This window comes from Hyaena hyaena, unplaced genomic scaffold (genome assembly GCF_003009895.1).
Source record: "Hyaena hyaena isolate Hyena2069 unplaced genomic scaffold, ASM300989v1 scaffold_247, whole genome shotgun sequence".
NCBI classification, from domain to species: domain Eukaryota; kingdom Metazoa; phylum Chordata; class Mammalia; order Carnivora; family Hyaenidae; genus Hyaena; species Hyaena hyaena.
The window spans coordinates 1,645,009-1,653,148 of record NW_024080879.1 but is presented as its reverse complement, the minus strand read 5'-3'; the positions used below and the strand labels follow the sequence as shown (position 1 = coordinate 1,653,148).

General features: G+C 37.5%; 1 protein-coding gene across 1 annotated transcript; it reads left to right on the top strand.

The window, feature by feature from the left end:
* Positions 1-7,173: 7,173 nt before the first annotated feature.
* Positions 7,174-7,774, top strand: LOC120240067 (40S ribosomal protein S8-like). The gene has a single exon (XM_039244657.1). The coding sequence runs from the start codon at positions 7,194-7,196 to the stop codon at positions 7,734-7,736; it is 543 nt and encodes a 180-aa protein (XP_039100588.1). The 5' UTR covers positions 7,174-7,193; the 3' UTR covers positions 7,737-7,774.
* The last annotated feature ends 366 nt before the right edge of the window (positions 7,775-8,140 follow it).

Sequence of the window (8,140 nt, the reverse complement as noted above, 5' to 3'; positions counted from 1 at the left end):
AGCAAAGTCAGAAATAGTGAATATTGGGGTGTGTGGTGGTTCAGGCAGGTAAGTGTTGGACTTGATTTCTGCTCAAGTCATGATCTCATGGTTTGCGATTGAGCCTTCGCCCCCCCACCCCCTGCAGTGTTGGGCTCTGAACTCATAGCGAGGAGCCTGTTTTGGATTCTCTTCTCTCTCTTTGGCCCTCTTCCCACTCACACTCTTTTCTCAAAACAAATAAAAATTACTTTTTAAAAAAGAAATAGCTAATATAATAGAAAAAATCCTTCAACAGGAAGACCATTTAGACATGATCCTTTGCAAACATCACCATCACTTCTACCCACTTCTTTTATAGATTATAAAATGAAAATTTAGAAGTGTATATTCACTTACTTAAACTCACAGTGTGGTGGAGCCCTAACAGGCAGCCAAAAATTGGATTCTTACCAGAATGTTCTTGTAACAGTACCACACTGCCTCTTACATTCATCAAGACATGATTCAATTGGAAATAGGTAATACTAACATTATAAAGAAAATATCTCTAAGCACCTCCTGGGAAATCACAAACTTACTCCTTAGATTTAGAGTAGTCCCTGGGGCAGATTTGTAGTTTTCTGTCAAATGCAACAAGTCTTTCAGCTGTCAAATTACGCATTTTCAAAGTTGAAAAATCATGGATCCCAAGCAATGACTGACAAGAATGGAGTGAAATCACACCCAAGACCAATACTGAAACTAGATGTTGAAGGAATAAAAAGGATTGCAAGGTATGGATAACAGACATGTAGTAGGCTTTCAATATGTGTTTAAAGATGATTTAAATGGATAAAATACTTTTTAATGATTGTACAGGGATAACCATTTTTTCTAAATATCATTAACATCTCATTACTATACAAATATAGTATGTTGTACTCTTTTGAAAGAAAAGATATTTCAAGCAAATTCAGAATATATCACATATTTTATCACTTCATAAAATATTTACTTAGCAATATAGTATAAAGAAGGGAGAATGTTTTGCAAGATAGTATAATTTATATATTTGTCTTGGAAAAAATATCTTTGCTTAGCCCTTTTCTGTAACTGAGTTTGAATGCAAAGTAATATATTCTTAATAAATGCTTTGTGTCCTTCAGAGTGTTTTAGCAATGATTTTTTTGTGTTATTGGAAGAAAACTATATGAAATAAATTTTCTTGAATAGATTATTTTGATTGTTTTTTAAGTCCAGTATACTTTGTTAAATTATTATAGTTGAAATGTGAAGGAACAACTTCAAAAAAGTCATAGTGGGTATTATTTTTAGGGAAGTCATGTATGTTATATTCATAATATTTAAATCAAAAGAGATATATTTTATACAATTTAAAGATGACAAGATGGGGGCGCCTGTGTGGCTCAGTCGGTTAAGCGTCCGACTTCGGCTCAGGTCATGATCTCAAGGTTCATGGGTTTGAGCCCCATGTCGTCCTCTGTGCTGACAGCTCAGAGCCTGGAGCCTGCTTCAGATTCTGTGTGTGTGTGTGTGTGTGTGTGTGTGTGTGTGTGTGTCTCTCTGACCCTCCTGTGCTCACGCTGTCTCTCTCTCTCTCAGAAATAAATAAAAAACATTAAAAATTAAAAAAAAAATCACAAGACAGAAACTTAGAAAATGAACTCCCGAATCATCACAGTAAGTTAGGATTCTGAATGAATCCTTTCCTACTTCTGATGTGCTAATGTTCTAGAAAGGTATCAGAGAAGATCTCCCTGGGAAAGTCTTTTTTTATGGGAAAGGGTTATTGGGATGGTTAATTCTATATGTCAACTTGGCTAGGCCATACTACCCAAATATTTGGGCAAAAACTTGTCTTGATGTTGCTGCAAGGGTATTTTTTAGATGAGATTAAAATTTCAATCAGTAAACTTTGAATAAAATAGATGACCCTCCATATTGTGGTTGGACCAATCAGTTGAAGGCCTTAAGAGAAAAAAAACCTAACATCCCCAAAGGAGCGAGAGTTCCACCTATAGTCCATGTGTAACATCGACTCTTCCTTAAGTCTACAACCTGACGGCCCTCCTTGCAGAGTTTGGACTTGGCCAGTCTCCATAATTGTGTGATAGCCACTTCTTTCAATAGTCCCCTCTTATTCTCTACACTCACACACGCACACACACACACACACACACACACACACACATATACTCCTATTGGGTCTGTTTCTCTGGAGAACCCTAATGTAGTTTCTATATCTTCTTATCAAAGCTCACTAAATGCCTTCCCCTATCACTTGCTTGCTTAAATTTACATGAGCTAATTCACTGCACACTTTATAGCCTGCCACGGAAGATCAATATATGATGTAGACATGATGTCGTTATACCAGGAAATGTCCTAAATGTTAGTAGGCAATGTAGAGTACATTACCGGAAATCTCTTTGCAACTGATCTTTGTAAACTAAGGTATGAAAATTTTGAAATGTAAGAATTGAGCAATATAAAAATTAAATCCCCATGGAGTTCATTTGAATTGTATTTATTCACTCATTACATGGCAAAATTTCAATTATGCATGAGTAATTCTCTGAAAATATGGATTTAGATGAGCAAGTACTTTTGATTTTCAGCTCTGTAAGAATTCCATGGGCTATATACATATGGTAAAACTTTCAAAAAGAATAAAAACCTTCACTAAACCAAATGCCAGTATAAATTTTGACCCATAGCAAATATTATACTACCAACTATGTCTTATTTGAGTGTACAGTTGTGTGAATGTGAAGTAAAAAAAATAAATGTAAACCTGAGGTTAGAGAGCAACTTCAGATTATATGAGAAAATAAATTAACTATCAACACAGATTAGTTTTCATCTTGAGCTTGGCCACAATTTTGCTGGCGTACCTTGTCTGTTGTACACCTGTTCCATCCTTGTTTGTCTTCCATCAAAGCCACCTGGTAAAACAGTCACTAGACTCAGTATTTTCTATTTTAGATCAAGTTGTCTTATATTGAAGATTTTCTGCCTTATTGCTAAGACCCAATCTTTTTTTTTTTTTTTTTTTTGTGCCCAGTTCTGTTTCTAGATAGTGGCTCTTTTCTTCCTTCCTCCCTTCCCTCTCTTCCTTCCTTTTTTACTTTTCTCACTTCTCCCATTCTGTTTTTAATTTTTTGAAAGTTTACTTATTTTGAGAGAGAGAACAAGCAGGGGAGGGGCAGAGAGAGGTGAGAGAGAGAATCCCAAACAGGCTCCGCCCTGTTAGCGCAGAGCCCGATGTGCGGCTCAAACTCAGGAACTATGAGATCATGACCTAAGCTGAAATCAAGAGTTGGACACTTAACTGACTGGGCCATCCATGCACCCCTCACTTTTCCCTTTCTGATAGCAAACTGAATTTAGTTTAGAAAATAGTGCTCATTGCTCAGTAAATTCAAATGCCATGTTCTTCTGCTACAAAAACAAATAGTCCTCAAAGATTCTAATAAAATATTCCTTAGAGACCCCTCATATGGTCAATAGGTAGGTGTTATTTTTGTTGTATTTTATTATTAAGTTTTTAAATTTTAGTTAACATATAGTATAATATTGGTTTCAGGAGTAAAATTTAGTGATTCATCACTTACATATAACACCCAGTGCTCATCACATGTGCCCTCCTTAAAAATCATCACCCATTTAGCCCGTTCCCCATTCACCTTCGCTCCTCAGTTTGTTCTCTATAAGTAAAAGCCACGTATGGTTTGTTTCCCTCTTTTTTTTATTCTTTCCCCTATGTTCATCTGTTTTGTTTAACTTTCACATATGGGTGAAATAATATGATATTTATCTTTCTCTGAGTGACTTATTTCACTTAGCATAAAACACTCTACCTCCATCCATGTTGTGGCAAATGGCAAAATTTCATTCTTTATGATGACTGACTAATATTCCATTATATATATACTACCTGTTCTTTATCCATCAGTCACGGGACATTTGGGCTCTTTCCATAATTTGACTATTGTTGATAGCACTGCTATAAACATTGGAGTGCATGTGCCCTTTCAGGTCAGTACTTTTGAATCCATTGGGTAAATATCTAGTAGTGCAGTTGCTGGGATGTAGGGTAGTTCTATTTTGAACTTTTTGAGGAATCTCCATACTATTTTCCATGGTGGCTGCACCAATTTGCATTCTCACCAGCAGTGTAAAATGGTTCCCCTTCATCCGTATCTTTTCCAACATCTGTTTCTTGCATTGTTAATTTTAGCCATTCTGACAGTGTGAGGTACTATCTCATCGTGGTTCTAATTTATGTTTCCCTGATAATATGTGATATTGAGCATCTTTTCATGTGTCTGTTAGCCATCTGAATGTCTTCTCTGCAAAAGTGTCTGTTCATGTCTTCTGCCCATTTCTTAGCTGGATTATTTGTTTTCCGCGTGTTGAGTTTGAGAAGTTCTATATGGACTTTGGATACTAACGTTTCATCAGGTATGTCATTTGCAAATACCTTCTATCATTTCACGGGTCGTCTTTAGTTTTGTTGATTGTTTCTTTCACTGTGCAGAAGCTTTTTATCTTGATGAGACCCCAATAGTTTGTTTTTGCTTTTGCTTCCCTGGTCTCTAGAGACCTGTCCAGAAAGAAGTTGCTGTGGCCAGTGTCAAAGAGGTTGCTGCCTGTGTTCTCCTCTAGAATTTTGATGGTTTCCTGTTCCATTTTAGGTCTTTTATCCATTTTGATTTTATTTTTGTGTATGGCATGGGCCTTAGACCTAACTTTAACCAAATGACTTCTTTTAGTACTTTAATCTTGAACTGAAACACACAGAAAATAAACATTAAGTAGAGATCATTATTTTTTGTGGTGGTATTGTTTAAGCGGTGGTGTTTCTATCCTATCCTAATTCTGTATCCTAATTCTATATCTGTTCTGTTTCCCTATCTTACTTCTATATCTAATTCTTTTGCCTTTCCATCAGTTCAGTGAGATATACAACTCTCAAATAGATTATTCATTTAGCTAGTTTATTGTGGAATTTATATTCACTGGAAAGTAAACATAAATGGTTTTGTTATTTAACAATAATTGCCATCTCCAACTATATTGTGCCTAATCCCCTTTCACATTGGGTAGTAGGTCCTTTATAGCATCCAAATAAGAGTCTGTAACTGTTAAGCTATTAAGAAAATGTTTGTAACCAGACTATATTTGGGATTGAATGTTCAGTTCTATTCACTTTTAAAACTGTACTCTCAAATGTGAGTCAAAAATTTTCTATTCCCTCCCCACGGTGCAGGTGAGAGCAGTGGCCTTGGCTATTTCAAATGGATAATATGAAGTGTGATGTAGCTCTCCCTTCTGAGGTGTGACATGAGGTGTGACAGCTTTTTCTCTCTTTTTCTAGGAACTAGGTTCTTTTCTGTTGGTGAAAGAGAGGAGGAACATAGGGAGGTGCAGTTCTCCTAACTTTATTCCACTGTAGTTGGTTTGTTAAGTGCTTCGTGAATTCATTTTTTTTTTCAGTCTGGTCTTGTCTGGCATTTATATTTGCAGGTAATATGGAGTTGTTTCTTGGGTTCCTTAAAATAATGTTCAGATTCACCCTCCAAAATTGAGAATCCCTCTAGAAAATCATCCATTCCTTTTTGACCCTACCACTAGTACTTTTCGCCAAAACTTCCTTTGGATTGAGTATCATATTTTTTAACCCAGCAGCCATTCAAGCTGTCCAGTGGCTTCTGACCCTCCACTAACATCTAAATTCATTCATTGGTGTCCATGTAACTATCATACAATTCTTCCATATGCCTAAAATTTTGGAAAGATTGTTTGGTGGTTAACTCTTCCTTTCCATGCACATGGCATTGTTATTGTTGTGGTTAATATTATGTATCAACTTGACTGGGACATAGGACACCCATATTAAACAATATTTCAGGGTGTGCCTGCAAAGGTGTTTCCTATATGTTTATTATTAAAAAAAAAACTTTAATGTGTATTTACTTCTGAGAGAGAGAGAAAGATAGAGCACAAGTGGGGGAAGGGTAAGGAGAGAGGGAGACAATGAATCCAAAGCAGGCTCCAGTCTCTGAGCTGTCAGCAGAGTCCAACATGGGGATCAAACTCATGAACTGTGAGATCATGACCTGAGCCAAAGTTGGATGCTTAACCCACTGAGCCACCCAGGTACCCCATATATGTTTAGCATTGAATTAGTGAATTCAGTAAGCAGATTGACTTCTTCAATATTGGTATCTATCATCTGACCCATTAAGGGTCTGAACTGAACAAAAAAGTAGAAGGAGCAGTTCACTCTCTTCCGGATTATTAATCTAGGACATCATTCTTCTCCCCTGATACTTACACCATTGATCCTCCAGTTCCAAAAAATATACTGCTTGTTTTCCTTGGTCTTCAGCTTACAGTTAGCAGATGTGAGACTTCTCAGCTTCCATAATTGTGTGAGACACATCTTGCAATAAATTATATGTGTATGTATCTCATATTGGTTCTGATTCCCTGAAGAATTCTGGTTAATACAACTATGATACCTTTAAATTGTCTGTCATAATCTTTAGCACAAAAGTGGACACCAAACTCTGTGTTCACTTGGGTTTCTAAATTTAGGAGACACATAGTAAGTATATTTATTTTCCAAAATACTGTTGAAAGGCTGAAAATGCCAAAGAGATTCTGAAATTCCAAGAATTCTTTTATAGGATTGTCCATACCGTACTCAGCTTATGGGGCAAAGCAAGAGAAACGTATCAGTTGTGCAACTCATCAGGTAAGCTGACAGATAGTGGGATGTCCATTTGCAAAGACAATGCTAATCTCCACCAGTGGTTCTACCTATGCTCGCCTTACGTGGCTTTGGGTCAAAAAATACCCTCCTGAGAAGGGGAGAGACTGCCTTTTCAACAGAAATTCTTCACTCTCAAAATTGCCAATACATTTTCCTTTCAGCTCATATTGATTGGCTTTTAGGGAGATAAAGCATAGTAAAATGTAGAGTGTTTGGAATTAGTTATCCGGCGAGGATGGGGCAGAAAGCAGAGAAAATCTTATTTACATTCTAGGAAGAGAAGGTGATTTTGAGTGGAATGAACAGACAAAACTTCTAATTAAGCTTGTTTATGACACTGTTGTGTATCAGAATCTGGAGAAAGGCTTGGATAATTTCCCCCATTGAAAAATAGGCAGTGTCATCTCTTTCGCAGCTAGCGCTGAGAGCGATGGGCATCTCTCGGGACAACTGGCACAAGTGCCGCAAGACCAGGGGCAAGAGAAAGCCCTACCACAAGAAGTGGAAGTATGAGCTGGGACGCCCCACCGCCAACACTAAGATTGAACCCCCCCCCATACAAACAGTCCAGGTTCGAGGAGGCAATAAGAAGTACCGTGCCTTGAGGCTGGACGTGGGGAATTTCTCATGGGGCTCTGAGTGTTGTACACACAGAATAAGGATTATTGATGTTGTCTGTAATGCATCCAAAAATGAACTGGCCTGCACCAAGTCCCTGGTGAAGAACTGCATCATGCTCATTGACAGCACACTATACTGGCAGTGGTACGAGTCTCACTATGCACTGCCCCTGGGCCGCAAGAAGGGGGCCAAGCTGACTCCCGAGGAGGAAGAGATTTTAACCAAAAAACAATCAAAGAAAATTCAGAAGAAATATGATGAAAGGAAAAAGAATGCCAAAATCAGCAGTCTTCTGGAGGAGCAGTTCCAGCAGGGAAAGCTGTGTGCATGCATTGCTTCAAGACCAGGCTAATGTGGTCGAGCAGATGGCTATGTGCTGGAGGGCGAGGAGCTAGATAGAGTTCTATCTGAGGAAAATCAAAGCCCAGAAAGGCAAATAAATCTTCCTCCTTTCTTCGGTCATGTAATAAAGGTGTTTATTCTGCCCTGTAAAAAAAAAAAACAAACAAAAACAAAAAACAAGCAAACAAAAAAAAGCAATGTGTGAGAAATGCTAAGACCGCAGGATAGAGTCATTGCTACCAATGACATTAGAGATATTAATAACTGATTACAGTCAGATTTCTAAATTTTCACATCAAAGCAAAGAGTGTACTTTAGGGAGTTTTCTACAGTAAGAAATTTTATTTTGTGTAACTGTAAGGTTTCTGATAGCTTCCAAATTGCTGGGGGAAGAAAATATGGAGTCCGATTTTT

Excerpts from the sequence above, each read along its gene's own strand:
- LOC120240067 (XM_039244657.1), top strand. The coding sequence starts at position 7,194 with ATGGGCATCTCTCGGGACAACTGGCACAAGTGCCGCAAGACCAGGGGC.